This window comes from Gadus macrocephalus, chromosome 22, assembly GCF_031168955.1.
Source record: "Gadus macrocephalus chromosome 22, ASM3116895v1".
Taxonomy (NCBI): Eukaryota; Metazoa; Chordata; class Actinopteri; order Gadiformes; family Gadidae; genus Gadus; species Gadus macrocephalus.
The window spans coordinates 12,940,697-12,966,578 of NC_082403.1; the positions used below are offsets into that span (position 1 = coordinate 12,940,697).

The 25,882-nt window shown below is 44.1% G+C and overlaps 3 protein-coding genes across 7 annotated transcripts; all 3 read left to right on the forward strand.

Moving 5' to 3' along the window:
* Positions 1 to 113: 113 nt before the first annotated feature.
* Positions 114 to 14,006, forward strand: fam133b (family with sequence similarity 133 member B). 4 transcript variants are annotated; one of them, XM_060043644.1, is made up of 12 exons: positions 114 to 273; positions 768 to 862; positions 4,896 to 4,974; positions 5,365 to 5,625; positions 5,741 to 5,791; positions 5,934 to 6,008; positions 6,390 to 6,488; positions 7,083 to 7,121; positions 7,374 to 7,466; positions 11,072 to 11,128; positions 11,228 to 11,278; positions 13,142 to 14,006. In XM_060043644.1, the coding sequence occupies exons 1-12, from the start codon at positions 250 to 252 to the stop codon at positions 13,226 to 13,228; spliced, it is 1,011 nt and encodes a 336-aa protein (XP_059899627.1). In that variant the 5' UTR covers positions 114 to 249; the 3' UTR covers positions 13,229 to 14,006. The 4 variants fall into 4 exon arrangements, with proteins under 4 accessions (XP_059899627.1, XP_059899628.1, XP_059899629.1 ...); XM_060043645.1 differs by having other exon boundaries at positions 7,086 to 7,121; XM_060043646.1 differs by having other exon boundaries at positions 5,750 to 5,791.
* A 1,632-nt stretch (positions 14,007 to 15,638) lies between these two features.
* Positions 15,639 to 18,933, forward strand: LOC132451280 (progranulin-like). 2 transcript variants are annotated; one of them, XM_060043650.1, is made up of 6 exons: positions 15,639 to 15,798; positions 16,240 to 16,398; positions 16,592 to 16,915; positions 18,137 to 18,223; positions 18,356 to 18,478; positions 18,651 to 18,933. In XM_060043650.1, the coding sequence occupies exons 2-6, from the start codon at positions 16,240 to 16,242 to the stop codon at positions 18,654 to 18,656; spliced, it is 699 nt and encodes a 232-aa protein (XP_059899633.1). In that variant the 5' UTR covers positions 15,639 to 15,798; the 3' UTR covers positions 18,657 to 18,933. The 2 variants fall into 2 exon arrangements, with proteins under 2 accessions (XP_059899633.1, XP_059899634.1); XM_060043651.1 differs by having other exon boundaries at positions 18,140 to 18,223.
* Positions 18,934 to 20,206: 1,273 nt separating this feature from the next.
* On the forward strand, positions 20,207 to 25,273 carry LOC132451279 (uncharacterized). Its single transcript, XM_060043649.1, has 7 exons — positions 20,207 to 20,887; positions 21,459 to 21,551; positions 21,809 to 21,961; positions 22,080 to 22,205; positions 22,953 to 22,985; positions 23,273 to 23,452; positions 24,035 to 25,273. The coding sequence occupies exons 1-7, from the start codon at positions 20,686 to 20,688 to the stop codon at positions 24,748 to 24,750; spliced, it is 1,503 nt and encodes a 500-aa protein (XP_059899632.1). The 5' UTR covers positions 20,207 to 20,685; the 3' UTR covers positions 24,751 to 25,273.
* The last annotated feature ends 609 nt before the right edge of the window (positions 25,274 to 25,882 follow it).

Here is a 25,882-nt window from a genome sequence, read left to right on the forward strand (position 1 = left end):
TGTTAGCCCCTCATTTATGCAAATGATAATGGATTTCAATGTTATTTTAATGAAATCAAAAGATCGTTGTGTTTTGCAAGTGGCCTTCCTGACCTCTAGGTGGCATACATAGACACGTCTTGTTTTGCTGCTGACATGTTTTTACAGTAGCGGAAGACATCGCGATAGGCAAAGCCAAGCTGCTAATGAGAGCAAGGCGTCAATGTAATATTTCTATCATTGCTTTCTTCCTATTCGGTATCATTTACCATGGGAAAGAGGGATAACCGAGTGGTAAGTTGTTTGGCAAACACACGCCTGTCTAACGAGTGTTATTTATAAAAACGAACTAGCGGTATGAGCTACATGTAGGCTAACCAGCTCAGTGCTAGCTAGGTCAGCTAACCACAAAGCAGTTGTGCCGTTCAATAGCATAGCTGTAGCTAATGCTACCCTGCTAGCTAATTCAACCGTTCTAGGCCTCGATTGCGATGCCAACAATTTAACACGTGTCCCTGTCAACAAAGATATGCGCCTCGTTAAACGGCTTGGCCTGTTTCATACGTTATGACTCAATGATTGGGTTGTTTCTTATTCTAATAGCAGCTTGTCCTCGTGCCTCATTGGTGACGTCACATCGGCTCAAGCAGCCCAATAATAATGCACCTGGATCCGGTGTGGTCCTATTTACTTGCCGCACAACATAACAAATCACCAGCTTCCGCGTGTGGCTTCTGCTCCCTGATTGATGCTGTCCAGTGTTGCTGACCGGGTCTGCTTCTCTCTAGGCATACGTCAACCCCATCGCTGCTTCACGCTCTAAAGGACCGACGAGCTCAGGACCTAGCATCCAGGACTACTTGAGCAGACCTCGGCCGACATGGTGGGCAACGTTACAGTCCACTGCTCATCGCAGGACGTATCGCTGATGTATAATAAGAACTGCCAATGCTATGCCATTATTAATATATGAAAGGCAATGTCAACAATTGAAACCGCCCCACTTCTGATTCTATAAAAAGTTTATACACCGTTTATGAATCACATATCTTGGTACCGTGGGTAACCCAACTATATGAAAGTTACTTATTTATTTTACTTTTAATCGAGTACATTGGTGGCCTCAATTAAATAATATTATATTTGCCATCTATCTAATATGATACACCAAAAAAAGTTGAAGGACAATGTATGCATTTATAATTTCATACAAAGCAGAACTCTTCAATCAGATGCACAGTGTACCAAAGGACCAACCTGGAAAATAACATTCTTGGGCCCCGTCCACACGGAGCCGAAAACGATCCGGTTTCGTTTTATGCGGTTCAGAAATGTCTCCGTAAAGACGGAGTCATGGTGAAACCTCATCGAGCTGTAGAAATGCTGTAGCAAATATTCAAGGCGCTGGTTTTACCAGAAGAAAGTGAAGCGCATCAAGCCGGCGTGCACACAGCCTGCGCACTGTGTACATTCAGTCACGATAAGATTCAACCTTTTAAATTGAGCTGAAATACTTTTCAATGTGCTGTTAGTAATTACATTTATCAAGGAGATTTATTTAAAGCTACAAAAAGAATTCAACACAACTCTGACGTCCCCCAGCTGGTGGGGGGCTAATGACGTCATCGTTTGCGTTTCAGGCGTCCAAACGAATCCTATCAAGCGGCGCTAATCTGTATTGTGGGCCAAAAAACTAGAAGGGTCAAGCTGCAGGCTTGGGCGTTTCTGTCATGACACAAGAACGCCCTTTAGGCGTTCCTGGTAGCGTTTCATCGACCAATCACGAGGTGTTTCGAAAGGCATACTGGGTTTCGCATGGCATACTGCGAAGCACAGTCGCAAGGCATACTATGTTTCCTTCCTTAATGGCAATTTTACCTCTCTCATTAGACTTAGACCACTTGGCTAACGTTAGTTCTATGCTACCCGTACTTACTACTATATCTTATTTTGAAACTTCTGTTTGAGAAAATCTAACTAGCAAATGTTCCGGATGTTGACAGCCGTGTGAAGAAGAAGGGGTTCGGTGTTGTCGGTGAAAGTTAGGCCGGTTTATAGCAGTTTCCGTTGTCCGGAAAAAAATGAGGATGGCCGAAAATTCTAAATGTCCCTGGTCAGAAAGACCAATGGAAATAATTCTCTGCACAATTTGAATTTTGTTTAAATATGCTAAAGTGGTCATTTGTTTAGCCAATTCATGTTAAATAATGAGGGTTTTGATTGACCCAACCCGGCCCGCCGATGTTTTCCACCACTATCCTTGAGCCGGGTCGGGCCGGGCCTTTGATCAAGCGTTTGTGTTTTTTTTGTTTTTGTTATCATTGCTTTATTGGCCTAATCTGAGGAGAAATCTCTACAGAAATATTATAGGCCTTTATTACACGGGTCTTCTTAATGCCGTGGAACGCTCCGTTCACTTGCAGGGGTAGTAGTCCGGTAACTTGTCAACCTCAGCATCTTCGGTTGCTAAGCGACGTCAACGTCTTTGGCGGACTATTTCACTGCTGATCAACACTACGAATGCTGGTAATGAATAAATTGTAAAAAGACACACCATGTGAAGTTATTTTCCAAATAAGATTGGAAAAGCTTTGGAAGTTTATTTACAACACTATTGACATGGTTTCGGAGTAGTACACTTTGACATTTTAATACAGGTCAGCGAAAAAGGCGACGAATAATAAGAAGGGGGCGTTCCAGTCTGCGTAAACGGGAACCCCCACCACACGAGAACGCCCATTTGTGTCTGCAGTGGGAGAATATTGCAAAAAACACGAAAACCGGAAGTAGCAGGTCCTCTTCTTCGATTACACTGGTATATTTACCATCCTCACTTCCGGGCTTCACTGATTCGCTAGTCAAGCTGCTAGCCCTCCACCAATCACAATGGTAAAAGAATGACCGTCTCGAATGGCCGATTACACATGTTGAATCGGCTGAAATGAACTCCGACGTGGCCGATTTGAGCGACCACACCAAATAGGCTCATGTCGCCGATTTTCGCTCCGGTGTGGGCTTGCCTCAACACGAAACCGCATAGGTACGGATAGATTTGAAACCACCTCCGAGGGTGGTTTCACAAATGTGCGGTTTCGGGCACCGGATTTGGCGGCTCCGTCTGGACGGTCGTAGCCTGGTTCTACACAGAGAGTCTGGACCTACTCAATTAACAAATGTTAACTCACTTGAAGGCGGGTGTCTGAAGTTTAAAACTATTGGATCTGCCCAGTGCCGCTCTGGATCTGCCATAACCAATCGCTAATGTTTGGCCGGGAATCACGCTGCGCGCAGGCTGTAAACAAACCAAACACCGTGCGTGAAGATGTCCGTGAACGAGAGCTGACTTTAACGTCATCGTTCTCAGCCCCTCCCTCTGTTGGACCGCCAAAAATGTGGCTTCCAAGGAACCCATGCATATGAAGCAGACCCAGACCTAGTACTGAAGTGAAATTAAAATTGAGTGGAAGTAGGTAGGTGGGCGGTGCGAGGCTAGGACGGTGGGCCGAAATGCACAAGACTTTTTCTTGGATGCTTGTCAGAATCACATGTAAGACATCAGCTTGGACTCTGGTAACTTGTGATTTTTATGATATTTGATAGACACAATTCTTTATCAAATAATGAGATTAAATAAATCACTCTAATTGACAATGAAAATAATCGTTAGTTGCATCCCCAGTGCACGATATGATATGGATAGATACACGGCCAATAGCTCTATAAACGACAACCGACAACTGACCATCCTACATTATTGTGGTTGCTAATGGCGTCTTATGCCGCTTTTCCACTGCATGGTACCAGCTCGACTCGGCTCGCATTTTTGGCTTTTCCACCGCGAAAACATGGTATCGGGTACCTGAAGTGGCCGCTTTTTTTAGTACCGCCTCGCTCTAAGTTCCAAGCGAGCTGAGCCGATGCTAAAAGGTGACGTCGGCAGACGGCCGGCCACTGATTGGCCAGAGAGTGTGACGAAGTCACGAGAGCGACATGGCACACACTCCGGGACTTTTCCAGTGTATTTTGTCTCGCCGCGTGCAGCCTTCTCTGACTCTTCTCTTTTGTGTCTGACAAAAAGCACCAGACCGAGCAGCACGAATACCATCGCATCGATGTCCTCCATTGTTGTTATGTGGGTTCTGTCCATGTGTGGGTTGCGTAGGTGTTGTTTGCGTCGCGTACAAAAATACGTCACGGCCCTTTTGCGCAGCCGACCCCGCCCATGTCCAGGAGGTACTATTTGCGGTGGAAAACGACCCGTGCTGCTACCGTGTCGAATCGTGTCGAGTCGAGCTACATGTGCGGTGGAAAAGCGGCATTAGTGAGTCTTCTTGTTTAGGGCAGGGCACTTCAGAGTACTGCCGCTGCACAACCGTCTCCTAGGCAGATATACATCACTGGACACACGGGACTATGATTGGTTTGATACACCACCACAACAGAAGTATACTGCTATAAATGTCACTTTCCGTTTTGATTCATTTCGGGATGATGTCTGCTTAAATACGTTGCCAAAACACAAATCGGCACAATCAAATTTGTATTCATTAGAATACAAATTAATTTTTGACTGTATTTAATATCATACCTTCTGTATTCCTAAATAACCTGGTACACCATGATATCTCCCCAAGCCTAGTGGCAAGCAATGCTAAACTAATCAAAAAATACTTTGTAAACTGGCCACTTTCGAATTGCACGTATTGAATCCCCTTCTGAACTCTTCATCCACTTGAACGAATGAGTGTAGAACATATCCATCGCGACACAAGAAATACGGCGTAACTCCGGCACTTAGCCTTTTCCGTCTCCCCCCTAGAAGTTCTGCAATGACATTGTAGGACCGCTGGACCCAGATTAATAGAGCTGTTCCCCTCATGCTTTGCTGTGTGTGTGTGTCGTTTGTCTCCTCTCAGGGAGGAGGTGAAGGAGCTGCTGGAAAGGAAGAAGAAAGGATCCAGAGCTCTGGCAGACTTTGAGGAGAAAATGAACGAAGTACGTCATTTAATGTTTAGTGTAGTGCTTTAATATTCCCCCAACTAGATGAGCATTTTATATGGATTAATAAGCCGACTTGATCCAAAGGCTGGTGGGCATGGTGCAAAATGAATGCCTGCAACCAGCCAATGGCAGATGCTTTCCCTGGCCAGTCAAAAGACAATTCTAAAAGTAAATTTTGGACCCTGCCGGTTGATCCCTCGATTAAGACATTGTCGACACCGGACTGAAAGTAAAGTTAATGTTTTTGCCAACCAACATCTCTGAATGAGGAGCCACTGCAGTAGGTCTTTAAGCAGGTGTTGAGTGGGGGTTGCATCAGTGTCCGACCTCATCTGACCCTGATTGACATTCTGAGTTGTTCTCCCTCATTCGCTGATTTCACAGAGCTGGAAGAAGGAGCTGGCCAAGAACAGAGAGAAACTGTTGGCCGACCGAGGGAGAGAGCAGGAGAAGCAGAAAAGAATTGCAGACAAAGCAAAGGAGAAAAGTTTAGCAGGCAAACCAAAGGTGATGAATATCGGAATGAAAGGACAGATCTTCCATATAGCAGTCAAAGAAAAGGAGAACAATGTGATAGACAAAGAAAAGGACAAAAAAGTATTGGACAAGGAAAAGGAGAAGGAGGAGAAAAAGGAGAAGAAAGAGGTACATCCACTAATTGATATTTATTTATATTATTTACACACTGCCACTGTTATTTCCTGAAGTCTTCCCCCCGATCTCAATTTGAGCTTTGTACTGTTGCCTCGTTTTCTTTTAGAAGAAAAAGAAAGAAAAGAAGGAGAAGAAGGAGAAGAAGAAATCCAATAGGGTGAGGAAAGCTGTTCAGGGTTGTGACTGTCGCCTGCCACGCTGTAGTACCTCCGGTCCTCTGCTGCTCTATGTGTATTGTATGTTTTGTGAGTTGTTGAACCCAAGTCTAATGAGCTCTGCTTTGATTGTCTTTGGTCAAGCATTCTCCATCTTCCTCCTCCTCCTCATCGAGTTCTGATTCCTCCAGCAGTTCCTCCTCAGAGTCTGATGATGAGGTACGTTGGACTTAAAAGCAAAAAGTACATACTGTTTTGTTCAGTCATTCTCTCCATTTTGAAAAGTCAACTAGTCCCCCGTAACGTCACAGCAACGACCAAATCCATTTTTGGAGTATTCCAATGTTGGCTATTATTTAGGTATTGATGTTGTATTAAGTTCCAGTATTTGATCATGGAGTTTGTTGTCTTTATTGGGAGACACTGTTGTGTTTGATCATGCGAGACGTGGGAAAAACCTGTTTCATTAGCCTAAATAATGGTGTGATTTAGTGGATTCAGGAGTTTACAGTTACACGATCCCTATCAAGACGCATGTGATTGTTTTGGCCATCCCTGTGGATTGGTTAGTGCTCACGTGTTTCCTGTTGGTCTGCACAGGGTGAAAAGAAGAGTGTAAAGAAGAAGCGGAAAAGGAAGAAGTCGTCGGCCAGGAAAGCTTCGGACGGCTCGGCTGCAGAGTCTGATGCGGAGAGCAAGGTTTGTTCAAGTCCTGAGGGCGGCCAGCCAATGGGCTGCGCTCCTCTCCTACAGCGTTGCTCAGTGTCCGATTCGAGGGCCATGCTGCATGGGGGGGTTCATGTACCTTTTGGGTTTTGATCCTGGCTTTAAAGGGAAACTTCACCCATTTCCATTAAGCTTTGTATCGTTGGAAACCCACTCATATTTTTGAATGGTCGTGCATCATTCCCTTATTTTCTGGAGAGACCGGAGAGAGCCGTATCGATCTCCAACACTTCCTGTTTAGAATGACTCAATATGACGTTTTTTGCGTAGAAGTAAATAGGAAGTGTAAGAGGGGAGGATTCTCGTAAGACTACAAGCCCTAGGGGGTGGGACCCACTGATCTAGATCAGCGGGAGTGTCCAGCGAGCTGTGCATCGTGGTGCATGGAGTTGTTGTCTTCAATCCACAAGCGCCAAAAAGTCACTTTCTGCCTTTTCTCGGTCAAGACGGCACCAAATTAGAATTTTATTTTATTATTCGACTACATATAGGACCCAATTTCAATACATATTCATGCCTCCGCCGGTGAAATGCTCCTTTAAACGCCTTTTTATGTTTCCTTCCAAGCAGAAGAAGAAGAAAATCAAGGAGGAAGGTGATGAGAAGGTAAATGAGAACCGACCGTAAACCAAAGGCCGAACATGTCCTCACACGAGTGCTGGCAGGTTCATTGTGTGTTTGCTGTCTCAGGTTGAATGTGGGTTGGGGTGGGTGTATTTTTAAATAAGCCATTTTTTTGTCTTTAATTTTTTTAACTACCTATCTTAACTTATCTAAACTTTAATAGCCTTTTATTATCAACGCCCTACAACATGTCATATGATGTATTCCCTGGGTGCCCTGAACCTTGTGACACAGGACGAGAAGAACCGGCACAGGAAGAGGAAGGCGGAGCGAATTCACAAGGACTCTTCCTCAGGGTCCTCGGTGGTCTCTGAAGGGGAAGAGGCTGTAAGTACACACACACACACACACACACACACACACACACACACACACACACACACACACACACACACACACACACACACACACACACACACACACACACACACACACACACACACACACACACACACACACACAGTGTTTTCAGGGTACCATCGTTTTGACTGCGATACCTTAATATCTCGATATTGAAACAATACCACGCATACACCTACAACATCAAGAGGCCAGACCGCCTGTGTAGAAGGTGTAATGAGACGTTTGTGTTCAGATTTTGTGCACTACTGTAGTGTGCAGGATAATAATCCTTAGTTTGCACTTCATGTCATTTATGTTTCTTATTTTCACGTTTAATACTTTTTTAGTAATGGGTTCCTTTATACATTTTATTGCATAATTAAATTATTGTAGCTTATTAGATCTCGCTCATAGTGTCACTATAGCTTTTATATGGCATGCAGTAATCTGATATCCCCTATACTGTGGTTTGCAATTTTTTTTTTCTTATCTATATATACAATTGTAACCAGATCACTTATTAATCAATAATTTTTACTTCGTGGTTTTAACACAAAGTGCTTTATTATTTTTCCCAAATGTATAGTTCTAATAAATTGAAAGGAATATCCACCTTACGGCCCGTCCATTAACTCCCCCGAGCACTAGATTTGAGCCCTAGCCCTTGAATTTGTGGCTTCCTGCAGAGGGGTAGTTAGAGAACATTGAGCAAGGTATTGGAGGATGTGAGAACAAAGGAAGTGAGAGAACACTTACTCTCACTTCCATTGAGGGAAGTGAGAGTAAGTGTTCTTGTTAAGGGGAGAGTAATGGGACGGGGCCTTAAAGGGGTAGTTCAGAATTTTGGACATAGGGCCTGATTCCCATGTGAGCATTGGTATTCTATATCACTGGAGACCGTTTAACACATTTCATACAGTCCTTCGAGTTGCAGAGTTCGCTTGTGCTAGGCTAGCGCACGTCAACGGGCAATGCTAGCCTGCTATTAAAAACAGTCTTACCCACTCCACAGTACACCCGAGGTAAATCAATTATAACGACAGACTATAAATCTAAATGTCTGTTTATAGAATAATGTTAGAAATAAAACCAACCTTGCATTGCATTGCATTTTGAGGGAATTGCGGGGTCTCAGCAGCAGTGTTTATATTCCTGTACGTAGGCTACGGCAGCGGGGGACTGATACCTAGGTTACCTGCCGCTGTCATTGCTACAAACGCAGAGTACAGTGAACGAAGGGATTCTATAAGCGTATTCAATTAACAAGATATGCCCACGTTTGGAGGAGTTAGCAATGCATCTGCTTTTGAAGACGATTATGAGGAATTTGTTGTATCCAACGAACCGTACATGTACGAGCCGGTGTTTTAATGTCCAAGCCAGCAGCAACAAGCCACAGTTGAGTCCTTTCTGGATCTCGCACTGGAAATTGGTGGAAACTTTGTGGTGCACATCTGTACCGTTTATTTCTACAATTTCTAAAAGCACACTGAACCATCATGTTGCCTAGTCGTTCAATTGCGCTTCTGTCCCACGCTTCTGTTTACGTTCTTCTGTCATGATTCGGTTACAAACCTAACCAGCGAATAGTAAAATTCCGCTTCTGCTGAGAAAGTAGTCCCTCGATGATTCATGCGATGCAAGGTTAGTTTTATTTCTAACATTATTCTATCAACACAGACATTTAAATCTATAGTCTGGCGTTATAATTGATTTACCTCGGGTGTACTGTGGAGTGGGTAAGACTGTTTTTAATAGCAGGCTAGCATTGCCCGTTGCCGTGCGCTAGCCTAGCACGAGTGAACTCTGCAACTAGAAGGACTGAATGAAATGTGTTAAACTGTCTCCAGTGATATAGAATACCAATGCTCACTTGGGAATCAGGCCCTGTGTCCAAAATTCCGAACTACCCCTTTAATGTGCATTGCATAACCAGAATAGTTATTTCTACACCTTGGTATAGTTCTGTCCATCCACCACACGAGGCATTGGAGAGGTGAGCTGGGTAAGGACTGTCCAAAGAAGCTCTAAAATGATGAAGAGTGAATTATCTCCAGCGCATGAGCACATTTGGCAAAGGAGGACAGGTCTTCTGCTGATGATCAGATTACCCGCTTGGACTACCTCAGATTACAGCGAGCAGCAACCGCAGTCACATCGTTCGGTGATGAACAACGTTGATAGATAACCTCCCCTCGATGATCGGTGAATGAATTAAACGGAGCCGCTTGCAGAGTTACTTGCAGGAATGCCTCCGGTTCTCAAATAAAAGCTAGCATGCATATGAGAGAAAACAATAACTGATGTTATTATGCCCACAAAGCCTGCATAGAGTGGATACCAAGCGCTGCAAACGCCCTGACCTGCGGTCACACATCGAAGCAACTCATAGGAAATACGGCTTAACACACACTCATTCTTAAAGTACCGGTACACTGCTTTATAAACCCTGGCCTTCACGGGTAGCCTGATATCAGACTACTCTCCGTGGGATTTGATTTTCTTGAGACTAAGCTTGTTTTGACTGAGGCTAATGACCGGCTGACCTGTGAGATAGCAACGGGTCACAAAACTCACGGTTCGGATTGTGTCAGGGTTTTTGAGTCACGGGTCGGATCATTTTCTGATCAACAACAACAAAAAAGATAAGACAAATGTGATTTTTAATAAAATCTTCAAATGTGTAAAAACTAAATAAAGTGAACAATTAGGTAATAATCCTGCTTTCTTTAAGTATAGTAAATATTTAAAAAAAATTGCTTGTGTCCACATAAAATAAAAAATACTTTAAAACAAAATAAAATGCAATCTGAGGCATTATACCTTCTTCTTTTCAACATGGATTGTAAATAAACTTTTAAAAAATCCTGTGTCCAAAGGAAGCACAGAGTCCTGGATTTACAACTTTAAATTCAGGATGTCTGCATTGCCTGGGGAGAGTGTTAGAGTCTACGCTCTCCCCAGGCAATGCAGACATCCTCATCTTTTTTTCGTAGCGAAAGTATTGTATCGAAATACTTTGATTCTGTTCATTTTGTAAATCCATTGATTTCTGTTTGAAGACTCATTGCTCGTTGACCGGAAACAGAAGGGGGGGGGCTGGTTGTGGTCTTTTCGCTCGGTTCTAGCCCTACAGTTGATACGAAGAACCGAGCGAAAAGACTACAACCAAACATAAACGGCCCACTCCGGTTCTGGTTCCCGGTCCGGTTTCCGTTTCAATGGGATTTACGAAACGCCAAATAAAAGACGACAGAAACTGTATTTCGCAAGGATACTTGATGAGGAACATCAACGAACACCACTAACCACTCTGAGTTGCTCATTTCTGAAAACAAAAGTTTAGGGTTGTTTTAAGGTCAGGTTTGTGAATGCCCAAAGCCAGCCATTCTGAAGCAGGCAGGGCAGATCGAAATGAGCCAAATACCTGAGACAGGACCAATAGTCAACTTTTCAGTGTGTCAACTACTATATTTCATCCTAGTCAAACCAGAAAGGGGGCTCAATGTGCTAAATACGGGAATTGTCCTTTTATACATGCGCCGATTACGTGAATGCACAACTTTTTTTTGATTTCTTTTTTTTATCAGCCGATCCGCGGATCAATTGCGTCCCGAACCGTGAGGGTTGATCCGTACGGGTCATGGGTAACCCGTGAACCGTTGCACCGCTACTGTGAGACAATATTTAAGGTTATTGAAATTCCCTTGTTTCAACATTGTGTGGTTTTGTGGCCTCTCCCCCAGGTTGACGCCAAGAAGAAAAAGAGAAGCAGTGAAGAGAAGGACAGAATAACAGTATGTGCCTTCTACCACAACAAACCATGTATTGATTAGTCAGTCATTTCGAACGATAACTGATAAATAGACAACTCTAGATTTATTTTCAAATAGTCGGAATCCGAAATAATTGTATTTATTTGTGGATTTCTGAAGCTATAATGCACAAGTTTTGTCTTTGGCAATTAAATTTGATTCTGTTGATTAGCCCATCCACTGGTCGTTGGGTTTTCATCAAACCAAGAGCTTTCACCATGCTAACCCGGTGAAGACACCTGATGCACACTTCTACTGGTCTGAGTCACGCACCATAAGACCTATTATGGCACTGAGATGTACAACTCCAATCCCAATGTTGGGAATAAAAACAGAATACAATGATTTGCAAATCCTTTTCAACCTATATTCAATTGAATACAATACAAGAATAAGATACAAGTTATTTAACGTTCAAATATATGCAAATATTCACTCGCTTGGAGTTCGATGCCTGCAACACATTCCAAAAAATCAGGGACAGGGCATGTTTACCACTGTGTTACATCGCCTTTCCTTTTAACAACATTCAATAGGCGTTTGGGAACTGAGGACATAAATAGTTGAAGCTTTGTAGGTGGAATTCTTTCCCATTCTTGCTTGATGAACAACTTCAGTTGCTCAACAGTCCGAGGTCTCCGTAGTCGTATTTTGCGCTTCATAATGCGCCACACATTTTCAATGGGAGACGGGTCTGGACTACAGGAAGGCCAGTCTAGTACCCGCACTCTTCTATTATGAAGCCATGCTGTATTTGGCTTGGCAGCATATGTTGCTCCAAAACCTGTATGTACCTTTCAGCATTAATGCTGCCCTCACAGATGTGCAAGTTACCCATGCCATGGGCACTAACACGCCCCCATACCATCACAGATGCTGTGTTTTGAACTTTGCGGTGATAACAATCTGGATGATCCTGTTCCTCTTTGGCCCGGAGGACCCAGCATCCATAATTTCCAAATAATTTGAATGTGGACTCGTCAGACCACAGCACACTTCCACTTCCACTTTGCATGAGGCCATCTCAGATGAGCTTGAGCCCAGAGAAGCCGGCGCAGTTTCTCTGTGTGTTGATATGTGGCTTTCGCTTTGCATGGTAGAGTTTTAACTTGCACCTGTAGATGTAGCGACAAACTATGTTAACTGACAATGGTTTTCTGAAGGGTATTTAGGGTGCACTCACACTAGGCCATCTGGCCGTGGCCGTTGGCCGTTTTCACACCTAACCGTGCTCAAATGGCCCCATTGTTCTCTGGCCTGCACTCACACTAGGCCATCTGGCCGTGGCCGTTGGCCGTCGCAACTGTGGCCTGGCCACGGTAGGCTCTTGTACATACGTCGTAAGTAACACGTCATCACCAAGCGTCCGCTGCATGGACCATAATAAAGTCTGCCCTCAGTCAGAGTTCTAACAACAATGGACAACAACACAGAGAACACAGTCGCCTTTATTATGTCCGTGGTCGTCGCATGGACTATACGTCATCCAGCTCAGGTTGCGTTGCGTGTGCGCGTGTCGGCTCATTAGCATCTGTACCGTAGCGGCCCGTACCGTAGCAGCACACCTCTCCCAAGTGGCCAAATTGGCCTGGCCTGGCCAGACTGCCCACACTCACACTGGCAGATTTGAGCACGGTTAGGTGTGAAAACGGCCACGGCCAGATGGCCTAGTGTGAGTGCACCCTCAATATAGGTTCAAAAGGATTTGCAAATCATTGTATTCTGTTTTTATTCGTATCTTTTTTACACAATGTCCCAACTTCATTGGAATTGGGGTTGCACATGCAACGGGACGCAACACAACATCACAACTCGGTTTAGTCATTTTAAATCTCATGTGTGCAGAAATCCAAGAAGAAGAGGCGGAAGAAGCACAAGAAGCACGGGAGGAAGAGTAAGAAGAGGACGGTGTCGGGCTCGGAGCACGACTAGGACCCGCGGCCTCATCGCTGGGACCTCACTCACTACAGACGCCCTCCTCCTCGACTACAAGTCCCATCCCTCAGACCGTGGCTATCCCCATGGAAGGACGCCTACAGACTTCTAATGCTGGTTTCCCGTTGGTGCAGAGAGAGTCTGGACACAACACTGTGGGGGGAGCAGGGAAAGTCCTCCAACGAAACGAGCCACGGCTCTTTTCGCTCTTGTTTGTACCATTTGTGTACCTTTTGTTTTTCTTTTATTTGTAGATGATAGTTAATTGGTTTCGACAACGGGGCGACATAAACTTTGAAGTCACCACACGGATCTCTTGGACCCAGGGTTGAGCCGCCAAGCGAGGGCTGTGTTTTTCACGTGCGTGCGTGCGTGCGCGTGTGTGTGTGGTGTTTGAGAAACCCTGCAGAATTGTAGAGCGACCGTGGTGACATTATTCTGGGAGCTTTTTTTTGTTCCGTTCAGCACCGAGGGATTTTCACGAATCACTCCATCTCACACGCGCGCACCCTGTTAATAATGCAGCTCTACACTTCTATGTTGTCTTTTTAAGAAGTCCCTAGGCAAGTACGGTGTTTCTGTAGCACCAGTGTCATGCATGTGCATTTAAGACCTCTTTTGTCTTGCCAGCCTCATATTGAAGCTGGACTTATTGACATTTTCGGCAGTCTAGCCAAGATTTATACAAGGGATAACTTTGAAAATGCTCTTTACGCAGGAATGTTGATGAATGTGTTGATATTGAAGAATTCCTTATTAAAGTATTCTTGTTTTAGCTCCGACTAGAGTTAATTTATTCACAGAATTTATTCCAGCATGACGTGGTCTTTATACAATCACCTGAATGTTTCGCTATGCAACTGCAGTTTTCTGCTTGGCTGCAACATTCACCCGGGAACTGGAGAAATACCTTCATCACATTTGCTTCTGAACAAAATAAAAGATTTTTCAAGAATTGGACACTAAAGTGGCTTTTACTGTTAAAATCAATCTAGATTACCATTTTGTCAAAGCTTGTTAAATGCCTACCAGCAAGGATGCAGTGATCTTTATTTAAAAAATGCTACTGGAATTGTACTGATTTGAACAGTCTTGCAGTGGTGCACCTTAGGAGGGTTTAATCACCCTATATGTAAATCCATTACAGAGTCGATTCTTCTTTCAATGGAAAAGCCAAATTAGAAGTAGAAATGGTCCAGTTCACAATTAAAGTAACTATTAAAAATGTCGCTTTCTCTTCCCCATTTAATCCAGAAGGTAGTTTCAATATGTATCATGATTACACATGATACGGACCAGATGGGAAGCCCCTCAACTTTGGCAAAACCATTAATACAGACCTGACTTTACAATTCCGATGGGGAATCAAGGAAGCAACCCAAAAATATAGAAAAACCGTTGCGTCAAACTTTTTCCTTATTGTTGTACACAACTGCTTGATTTTCTTTTCCTTAAAATACTTTTTATAAGCACCTATATGCTTAAACATTCCATTCCAGAACAGACTTTTTGCTTATACACACAGAATTGATATACACACAGAATAGAGGTGTCTAGTCTATTTGTGGTTGTTGTAACTTTATTTACTAGCACTTAGTAGCTTGGTTATCTTTATACTTGCTTGTATGTCAGTGTATACCACAGGCCGATATGAGGCATATTTATTTAATAGGGGACCAAGCGGTGAAGCTTCTTGGTCCCCTATTGTTTCTGTAACGTTTTATTTTTCCCAAAAATTCTGTAAAATAAATACTGCAGCCTATACTGTAAGTCAAACTCTTGACATTTTCAGGTATGGTTACCAATAACCCCCACTACGTTTTATTTAGTTCCATTTGAGAAATATTGGCCAATAAAGTTGGAGCAGTTAGCCCGTTTTTCTTATGACCCTTTTGTTATCGTATAAAAAAAATACAACTATTATTAGGTGGATACCAATAACCCACACTACCCATAAACCCAAATTGTGGTACTGCACCCAAAGGTGGCGCTATTAAAAAAAGTTATGAACTTGCCTTTTTTCTCCTTACCAGATTGACCTGGGCTCAAAATTCTTTCATCATATTAATCTTTAAATTCAGATGCATCCTTTTCCCCTTGGACTTGTGCTCTAACAATGTTTACTTTTCCCACAATTTCATAGAAAAGTCAAACGTCCACAGTCTCAACCCATTTTGCCTAAATTACCATTTTGTTATTGTATAACTACCATACGGCTATCGATAGGTTGAGACCACAAACAAATTTTCAGATCTATACTCTTTAAGAAAGCCCTTAATTCTCTTGTGAAATGTGTGCTTGGGAGTTTTCTTGATGTATGCTTATCAATAGACATTTTCACCATGTGAATAAGGCTTTATATAGGCTTTATATTTAATTAAATGGCCATAAACTGACTTGCCATATAGATAACCCTTAATTAACAGCAACCAAAAGGGGGGAGGGCAGTATTTCTTACTTCCTCATTATAAGTTGGCATATAAATAGTTCTGCTATTCTAAGTGAACTGAATAAATGTGATGCACTGCATCTGATAGGAAGAGATCCAACCACTGCAGGCTGAAAAGGTAAGTGATACCACACATTTGGTAAATAGGTGTTTTTCAAGATTCAAACCATTGTAATGCCATTTGCACAGGTAAAGGAAAGGCAAAAAGTGTGATAGGAAATAGGAAAATCCGCTGCACATTTTCAAAAAACACTGAATTATATTTATTTGATATACACACAGAATTATTGCAACATGAATTATAATGAGTTATTGCAAACAACAATGGGACAAATAGACAAAGGTAGAGAAATAGACAGAGATAAAGGTAGTGATGGGGGTGAGTAGTTTTCCTTTATTTTGCGTGGTGAGGGTTTGTAACAATGGGAAAGCACCACAACGTAAGCAGTCCCCAACACAAATACACAATTGACCAACCCTCACCCAATCCCTGACCTGCTTACCAAATACATAGCTCTCTGATCCACATTTTTGATCAGACCAACTGTTCTTGCTCCAGATGTGGTGTTACAGTGTGTTGGTCCTAGTGGGCGTGGCCGTGGGGTGGAGTGTGCAGGTCTCCTGCTACGTCGTCTGTCCGGATGGATCGCTTTGCGCAAATGACAACACCTGCTGCAAGAACTTTTTCGGTGGATACGGCTGCTGCCCTTACGCACAGGTGTGTGTCTGCTTATGTTCATTCTGTCACACATTTCCATCCAAAGCGCCTTATGGTGAACAGTTTGGAGATGCCAAACCGTGTCTTTTAACAAGCTTTTAACAGTCAGGCCGCTTGCTCAAGGGGACAGACCTTGGAACCAGGGAATTAACTAGACCCTGCTCCTTCCCCCCTGTGCATCCCTCTCTCCCAGGCGGTGTGCTGCTCCGACATGATGCAATGCTGTCCAAACGGCTGGGATTGTCACGTCAGCACCCAGACGTGTACGAAGGAGGGCCATCCACTGCTCCGCTTACCCATGAGGCAGAAGGTGATCGCTGGGGGACCGGGCGGCTCCCTCTCTACCCTTCCCCTCTCACGCCTCCAGGGGCAGCGGGCTGTTCTGGGTCAGGGAGGAGCTGAAGGCCCGGGGGGTCGGCAGGTCGACTGCGGAGAGGAAGACGACGGCTCCTGCCCCTCGGGCACGGAGTGCTGCAGAGGGGCCGACGGTGGCTGGCTCTGCTGCCCCGTCTCCGCTGTGAGTGCAACTGATAAATAAAAATATATTTTTAGGACATGTCGGCCAGCAAAATTTTTGTGAGTAGCCTAGTTACATGGACGGACCTATAAAGAAAGTAGTAGTAGTAGTAGTAGGATAGAATACAAAGTTAACAAAGGTGAGTGGGAGTGACCAACGCCGGGGAGAGTTTGGGATCAGCGGGAGAGGCCGAGTTAAACTGCAATACACTGTGTGAAGTGGATATGTCTGCAAGTTGAGAAGCAAGGCTGCAAGACAGTTAAAGGAATCTACACAACAAATAAGTCAGTCGATTGGCATGGCCTAGTCCCTAAAGTATCAGACTTCCTGGCTACAGTGGCAATGCAAATTCCATCGATCTTAACAGCTCTCAGAGCTCAGTCAGAAAGAGAAAGGGAGATATATCTAAGGTCCAAAGAGAACGTATGTAATTAATTTTTAATGCGATAGCAACTATATGAAAAAAGTTAATATAATTGTATTTTATAGTTATGATTGATATTTCCACGACAGAAACTTTATTTATTAGTGTATTGAGGAATTGTTTTACTAGCCTGGTCCTACCAGTGCAGACTCTCGTACTTCTTTCATTGCACAGAGTCTGGACCTACTCAATTGACAAACGTTAACTCACTTTAAGGCGGGTGTCTGTTGAAGTTTAAAACTATTTGATTTGCCCAGTGCCACTTAGGATCTGCAATAACCAATCGCTAGCTTTTGGCCGGGAATCACGTTGAACGCAGGCTGTAAACAAACCAAACACCGTGCGTGAAGATGATCGTCAACGAGTGAACGAGAGCTCATTTAACTTCATTGTTCTCAGCCACTCCCTCTATTCGCTGATTGGACAGAGAAAACCCAATAACATACCGCAGACCCAGACGTAGTACTGAAGGGAAATTAAAAATTGAGAAGAAGGAGGCGGGCGGAGCCAGGCTTTTGTTTTACTCTATAATAGGGAAATTTAAATGAGGAACGAACTGTGGAACAGGTGAACCTTTGTCGCTAGTTTAGGGACTATGTATTATTTTTTAACCATTATTTCTGTGCCATTGCTGTGTTTAATTAATTAGAGTTAGATATCTTGATGCATACATCTTTGAACATTTGAAAGTGAAAATCTAATATTTCAATGTGCACGTTTCATTCTACCATTGTGGTGTTTCTTTAGTTTTGTTGTCCTGCTGCTAAACCCCTTTCCCAAACCCTCCCTGTGCCCAGCAGGACCTCGGGGAGGCTCTCAGCCCCAGAGGGTCCCCCGTACACCCGGCCACTAAGGCATGGAACAGGATCCTCGGGCTCAGAGAGGTAAGCTGGCTGTCCTGTCTTGATCAGAAAGGAAGGACGGAATGACAGAAGCAAGGAGAAAACAAAACAACATCACAAAAAACGTCTCTTTGGAGTGATTTGATGTCGATTTATTTCTCCTGTTTTTATTAGAACGAGATGGAAGGGTCCGATGGCATGGGAGGGGTGTACTGTGATGCGGTATCCTACTGCCCATCGGGGACCTCCTGCTGTCAGGGTACTGCACACGGCTGGAGCTGCTGCCCTGACCACATGGTAACCATCACCACTCTCTCTTTAGGCTATATAGCAGTAGTTAAACCTAGCTATTAATACATACGGAGTACACCACAAGTTATGCGGTTGTGAAAGGAACAAGTTATGAATTGAAAGCACTACTTCTGATGACTATTTTGAAAGTGACCCATTGTTGATTTTGTTGTTGCAGGGCTAGTGTTGTTCTGACGGGGTTCACTGCTGTGATTGTGGCTATGCCTGTGACCCCTCGAACCTGAGATGCAGGAAGGGATTCGCTGACGTCCCTTCAGGAGCAAAGAAGGATGCTAGACCATACTGAGACACAAAAGCACATATTCTCAGCTTGATGTGTGCGGTCTTAAATTCAAATACCAAACCATATAGGCAAAGCCTTATTCTTACATGTTCTGTGAGATTAATTGTCCCTTATTTGATAGACAATTGTTCAATAAACTGGCATTCTAAAATCAAAATATTGTCCTGAAAATCACTTATGCCAAGTGGGTTGGCAAATTATTTTGATTTCCTCATCTCTGTGTAATGGTGGTGGAGGTGGTAGAAAAGAAAAGGTGAGATGACTGCTGATGAAAATTCCTTATAGAATCTGTAATTTTGCCCTTGTGAATTTATAATAGTTAAGGCCATTTAAATCAAACTTTTGAAAGATGGCTTAACACACACTCATTCTTAAAGTACTGGTACACTGCTTTATAAACCCTGGCCTTCACGAGTAGCCTGATATCAGACTACTCTCTGTGATTTTCTTGAGACTAAGCTTGTTTTGACTGAGCCTAATGACCCGTGAGGATATTGAAATTCCCTTGTTGCAACATTGTGTGGTTTTGTGGCCTCTCCTCCAGGTTGAGGCCAAGAAGAAAAAGAGAAGAGATAACAACATTCAATAGGCATTTGGGAACCGAGGAACCCAAATGGTTGATGCTTTGTAGGTGGAATTCTTTCCCATTCTTGCTTGATGAAGAACTTCAGTTGCTCAACAGTCCGGGGTCTCCGTTGTCGTATTTTGCGCTTCATAATGCGCCACACATTTTCAATGGGAGACAGGTCTGGACTACAGGAAGGCCAGTCTAGTACCCGCACTCTTCTATTACGAAGCCATGCTGTTGTAACACGTGCAGAATGTGGCTTGGCAGCATATGTTGCTCCAAAACCTGTATGTACCTTTCAGCATTAATGCTGCCCTCACAGATGTGCAAGTTACCCATGCCATGGGCACTAACACGCCCCCATACCATCACAGATGCTGTGTTTTGAACTTTGCGCTGATAACAATCTGGATGATCCTGTTCCTCTGGCCCGGAGGACCCAACATCCATAATTTCCAAAAACAATATGAATGTGGACTCGTCAGACCACAGCACACTTTACCACTTCCACTTTGCATCAGTCCATCTCAGATGAGCTCTGGCCCAGAGATGCCTGCAGCGTTTCTTGTTGTTGTTGAAATATGGCTTTTGCTTTGCATGGTAGACTTTTAACTTCCACCTCTTGATTTAGCGACAAACTATGTTGACTGATAATGGTTTTCTGAAGTGTATTCAAAAAGATTTGCAAATCATTGTATTCTGTTTTTATTTGTATCTGTTTTACACAACGTCCCAACTTCATTGGAATTAGGGTTGTACATGAAACGGAACGCAACACAACATCACAACTCGGTTTAGTCATTTTGAATCTCATGTGAGCAGAAATCAAAGAAGAAGAGGGGGAAGAAGCACAAGAAGCACGGGGCACGACTAGGACCCGCGGCCTCATCGCTGGGACCTCACTCACTACGGACGCCCTCCTCCTCGACTACAAGTCCCATCCCTCTGACCGTGGCTATCCCCATGGAAGGACGCCCTTTGAAAGATTTATATACATTTTCAATGCAACTTCAAAATCAAAGAAATCACATCACAGTGTTTCGATCTTCCACAAGTACAAAACAATAATGGAATACCAAAGGTATCAACATTAAATAAACCATTAACAATCATAAAAAGGCATAGATATACACACAGTTTACAAAGCAATGAGCCTCCCCCTGCCTATCAACCTTATTCTCAAGGGTCATGAACCCACGACAGTCTCGCTCCTCCAGTCCTGAAGGTGGCGACAGAGCTGGCATGGTAAACCCTCTCTTGTTTGCTTGTTTTCCTACACCAGTTGTTTGGCATTCTAGATATTCGGTGTGAACCTGAACGTTTGGTGAAGGTTGGGAAGAAATGTATCCTTCAAACATGTCTAAAATTGACGAGATCAGGGTATATGTTAACGAACGACTGCGCTCCGCCGCGGTGGAGATCCTTGGTGTGATCGAGAAGACGATAACGGACTATGAGGACCAGGCGTCGCATCTGAAGCGAGAGGCGGACCGTCAACGCAACCTCCTGGATATTGTTTTGAGACCAAAGTTGCCAGAAAATGGTTTGTAATAAACCACTCTATTGTCGTCTACTTCCAGGGAAGTGTTATATTTGAAGGTTTACGATGTACTATCTCTTTACGTACGCTCCGAGACGTAATGCAGCATGAATGAATCACTCCCTGCTAATGTTTATTTCGGCATATCCGAATATGGATGCTGTTTTTATTTTGTAAACTGTTGGAGCGAGCATTTGTCAAACTCAACGTTACAATCTTGTGTAAACTGTGGACCACATGTCATCAAGACCCCCCTCCCCGTGTTTTTATTGTGTTATTATTGTGTCAAATGATAGCATTGTTTTTTCATTTAAAGATGTCTTATGCTGGAGATTCAACAGAGAGATAAGTCTGCTAGTATATTTAAGGTCATGATTAGTGATCAAAGTGGGTATGATTCAGTTTAGAATTGACATTTTATATATATACTTAATTTGAGACTAGTCTTAAAAGTGGTCCATAGCAGATAATAAACAAACAACAAGGGTTTGATGCAGGTTACTCACAAGTGGACAAGGTAAGAAGTTCCCAGTGCAAGGAAGGACTGCAAGGCTCTGTTCCCATTCCCTTCCAGTTCCCTTCCAGCCCGCTGCCACCAACGCACAACAACCAGAACCTGGATTCATGTGTCAGCCTCTCCCAGTCCGAAACCCCAGCGGATCCAGCGGTACGGTATATGGCCTGTTTTTGCCTCTTTTCAGTCTTTCCCCATGCAATAAAGCATAGGATTTGATAGTCTTTTTACATCAAAACATAGGCTTTGATGTATGTTTCACTTAATATACCTAGTTGGTAAACCATTGTTGTTGTGGACCAAAGCCATGAGTTCATATATTTCTGGTATAAAATGATATTAGCATTCAATTTATCTATTTGTTCAATTTTTTTCGGAATCAATTTCTTTACATTTTTTTCTTCTTTCAGAGCCCCTATGTGCGTTTACGTCACGCGAAGAGTTCCTGAAGTTTGCTTCTGTGGGCTATTGTCCGTACTGCTGCAAGGCCACAGAAGCCAGTGAAATCCATCTGATCAAGAGGCACTATTTATTTGCCATTCATTACACTGACAAAGACGTTGGTAGGTTTCAGCTGACAGTAAAATAACTATTTATTATATTGTCTCTTTAAATTAATCTGTCTATATTGTCATGGGGAGTCGTGTAACATTATACTGTGTTATTCTTTGAATCGTTCAGAAAGGTTCACTGTGCCGTGTACCTGTAAGGAGAGGATTAAGGGACGGAGTCACTGGCACTGTCCAGATTGTGGAAAGACCATTTATCGAAAGAACAACTTTGAGATGCATCTCTCTAAACAACATGGTACGTTACTACGTTTACTTATCTTCTGTGGTTTTGATGTTTGTTGAATTGTACACACCTTGTTACGACCCTCAAGTCTGGGGTATAGAACATTTAGCCTACTCAAACAGTACAGACGCACACATTTCACAAGTAAACAAAGGGTTTATTGCAACAAAAAACACATAAAGCTCCCATAAAGGTCAAGGAAGCTGTATATCATCAGGGTGAGCCTGGGCCAAAATAATAAACCAAATAGAATTACCTTACAAAATAGTCTAATAGCTCCAAACAGATAAAATGGGTAAGCCTAGCTCCCTAGCTCAACAAAAACAGGAAACATTTGGGAACCAAATGAAAGGCCACTCACTCCTACCAGCATCCTATAGGGACAACACTTAAACCTTTAACACATAAGGCCAAACTATGGCAAGGGTAGAAGCACCTGCCGAATCAGAATACGAGACCAATGACCACCGTGGCAACCAACCAGAGAAAGTGCACAGCTGACGGCAAGGACACGAGTGCCTTTGTGATCATGCACCAGCTTGATGGAGCATCAGAGAGGAGGAGGCCTTTGAGCAGGCGGCTTGGTTAGCCTCCACCAATCAAACATGCTGGACTCCAGGACAGATGTATTTGTGGTCCTAAAATTAAGGACGGGGAGAGAAAAACAGAGTAAAACCAAAACCCCACAAATACATAGGAACGTAACACAAACTGTCATGACTCTTGACTCTAAATGTGTATTTTTGTTGTTCCTGACAGGTCATCTGTTACTGCAGCAAAGCCAAGATCCAGGTTAGTTGTTTTAATATTGTAAAATGAATAAATGACAGTTGGACAACAGTGTTCACATTTCAAGTTCATCAGCATTATGCGTTTGAGCCCAAACTTTAGACCATCCGCAAGGAAAAAAGTATATCGTCACACGTTTTATTTTGAGTTGAATCTCATAAGGAAACAATAGCATCCCTCCCAGAGTCGCTGAGCTTTCGTGTTTGAACCTCCTAATGAAACATGTTCAGTGGAGAGGCTAGTGGTCGGCGACCGCTGGATGACCCTCCTTCCTCCCCCCGGCTGTGTAGAAGCGCTCCAGGCCTTCGCCCCGTTTGGAGAGGAGGACGGCCCACCGGAGGAGTGGCTCTGGCCCGGGTTCAACAGCCTGGACCCGGAGGGGGGCGAGGAGGAGCCCCCCGCGCCGCCCCGCATCAAGGAGGAGCAGGAGCCGCTGTGGATCGGCCTGGAGGGGGGCCGGGAGCTCACAGGTGCCCCCCCGCAAGTGTGCCGCCCTGTGTGACCCGGGGCTCATCCCTGAGATAACCATGCACGTTAAACGAGGGGGGTCGGCTTCGCTCAGGAGGTAGAGCGGTTGTCTTGTCACCGAAAGATCCCCAGCTCCTCCTAGCGGAGTGTCGACGTGTCCCCGAGCGAGACACTGAACCCTAACTGCTCCTGACGAGCGGGCTGTCGCCTTGCATGGTCGACTCTGCCGTCGGTGTGTCAATGTGTTCAATCCGGCCCCCTAATCGTCCTCCTGTATAATTGGCTGACTCACTAATTCCCTCACTCTCCACCTCAAGCTGGTGTGTGGTGGGCGTTCTGGCGTTGATTGGCTGCCGTGCATCACCCAAGTGGGTGCTACACACTGGTGGTGGTTAGTGAGGTCCGCCCTTCTCTGTAAAGCGTCTTTGAGTGTCTAGAAAAGAGCTGTATGAATTCAATCCATTATTATCAAGATAAATGTAGACAGAAAAAGAAGACAGAAAAATCTAAAAATAGGATTGACATGATTTAGAGGAAATGTGGTCCGCTTGTAACCACATCTCCTCTCTCTCTGCCGTCTCCAGTGCCTCCTGCATGGCCCTGCAGAACACCCCAAGAGGAGCTGGAGAAGCTCCAGGTCAAGAAGGAGGAAGAGGAGCGGAACGAGTGGGGCTGTGAAGAGGAGGAGGAGGAGGCGGGAGGGCTACCCCGCGGTCCGCACGACTCCATGGCAACGGTCGGCCACGTTAAGGCCTTCCATCGGGACCTCGCTCTGACCTCCTCCTCCTCCAGCTTTGGAAACACCCAGAGTGAGGTGGAGAGCGGGCAGAGGGACGCCTTCGCCACCACGTCCTCCATGCTGCCCCAAGTGGACGCACACCTGGGAGGGGGATCCACTGGGATGATGGAGCTAGCCCACGCCTGGCCGCAGCCCCACGACGACTGTTCCCTAGGCAACTACAAAGACCCAATGGGGGGCCAGAGAGAGGGGGGCGGGGAATGGTTGGGGGTAAAGACGCCGCGGCCCAAGAGGTCGAGGCACGGGAAAACCAACGGTTCTCACGCCGGGTTCAGGTGGAGGAGGCCGGGGAGGTTCTCCCCTTTCCAGAGCCCGAGAGGCCCCCATCGATGTAAACTGTGTGGGAAGGCCTTCTACTGCGTCTTGACCCTGCTGAAGCACGCGCAGACACACGCGCAGGACGCGGGATGTGTGTGCGTGGTGTGTGGAAAACATTCAGAGTCCAAGGAGGGCTTGCTCCAACACCTACAAACTCACAAAGAGAACTTCAAGACATTTTAGTTTAGGTGAATGCTTTCTGACGATAAAAGAGGAGGCAAGTTTTGTAGTCTTGGTGTTCAAAACAGATATTTATGCAGATGAATTAGCTAAACTATGATTTAGTATAGGTTCTATTCTATGGGTTTGGTTACAACGTTGATCAGGTATCGGTGGTGTTGAACAAGTTTGAGCATTGATTCAGTATAATAGTTAAGCACATATAAAATGCAGTCTTTGTAGAACACAACATACTCTTGAAAACAAAACTCTGCTCCATTATATCATCCAATCACAGCTCTTTAAAACTGGATCATACTGGAAACTGCTGTCAGTTCCTACTTGCTAACAAAGATTTCAACAGTTTCTTGCTATTATTTTTTTATAAGCATGTGCTGATAAATTAAAAAGTACTTTCCAAATGTGTTTGATTACCTCAGTGACATTAATAGACAAATCCTTTTTATACCATTGGTCTAATTTCTAAATGAATTTTTTTCAGAATACTTACTCTAACTGCAATTAATAAAATTGGTAAAACACAATATTACTTCTGTAAATAATTTTAATTGTTTATAGCAGTCCGCCCCAGTTCAAATGCAGTGGAGGCGGCTCTCGAGAATCAACTACTCGTAATATTAATGTCATGACCTTGTTTAATTTTTTCTCCAAAAGATGCAACATTCAGATATGGGTCATAATAATCATAACTTATATTTATATAGCAACTTTCAAGGTGCTAAAGGTCGCTTGAATAATCTTTTTAGTTTGTTATGGTAGGTTGGTATGGCCGGATGAATATATATTTGTGTAATAATGTTGGTTCAGTTATGTAGCAGATTGTATGGTGAGATATCCCCGACCTACACGTGTGTTTATGAACAGACCATTGGAGCATCGTCGTTTCGGTGAGAAGGCTGGTTGTTAGTTTCCTCCTTCCCCAGCAGGGGGTGCACTCGCGCCACAGCTCCTTTCCAAAGGCCTGAGGGGCCGCGGCCCTGTGGGGCCCCACTGCTGAACCCGCCATGCGGTGGACTGCTTGAGCAGAACCTGGTCCTGCTCTTCAATGAGACTGGCTTCTGGCTGACCCCTAAAGGGGCTCTCTGCTCCTTGACTAAAGTATGTTCGTAAAAGTTATGAACTCATGCTTATGAAA

Coding starts and splice junctions, on each gene's coding strand:
- fam133b (XM_060043644.1), top strand. CDS start 250: ATGGGAAAGAGGGATAACCGAGTG. Junction 5,626..5,740: donor AGAAAAAGGAGAAGAAAGAG/GTACATCCACTA, acceptor GTTTTCTTTTAG/AAGAAAAAGAAAGAAAAGAA. Junction 6,489..7,082: donor AGTCTGATGCGGAGAGCAAG/GTTTGTTCAAGT, acceptor TTTCCTTCCAAG/CAGAAGAAGAAGAAAATCAA.
- LOC132451280 (XM_060043650.1), top strand. CDS start 16,240: ATGTGGTGTTACAGTGTGTTGGTCCTAGTGGGCGTGGCCGTGGGGTGG. Junction 16,399..16,591: donor GCTGCTGCCCTTACGCACAG/GTGTGTGTCTGC, acceptor CCTCTCTCCCAG/GCGGTGTGCTGCTCCGACAT. Junction 16,916..18,136: donor TCTGCTGCCCCGTCTCCGCT/GTGAGTGCAACT, acceptor CCCTGTGCCCAG/CAGGACCTCGGGGAGGCTCT.
- LOC132451279 (XM_060043649.1), top strand. CDS start 20,686: ATGTATCCTTCAAACATGTCTAAAATTGACGAGATCAGGGTATATGTT. Junction 20,888..21,458: donor ACCAAAGTTGCCAGAAAATG/GTTTGTAATAAA, acceptor ATTCCCTTCCAG/TTCCCTTCCAGCCCGCTGCC. Junction 21,552..21,808: donor AAACCCCAGCGGATCCAGCG/GTACGGTATATG, acceptor TTCTTCTTTCAG/AGCCCCTATGTGCGTTTACG.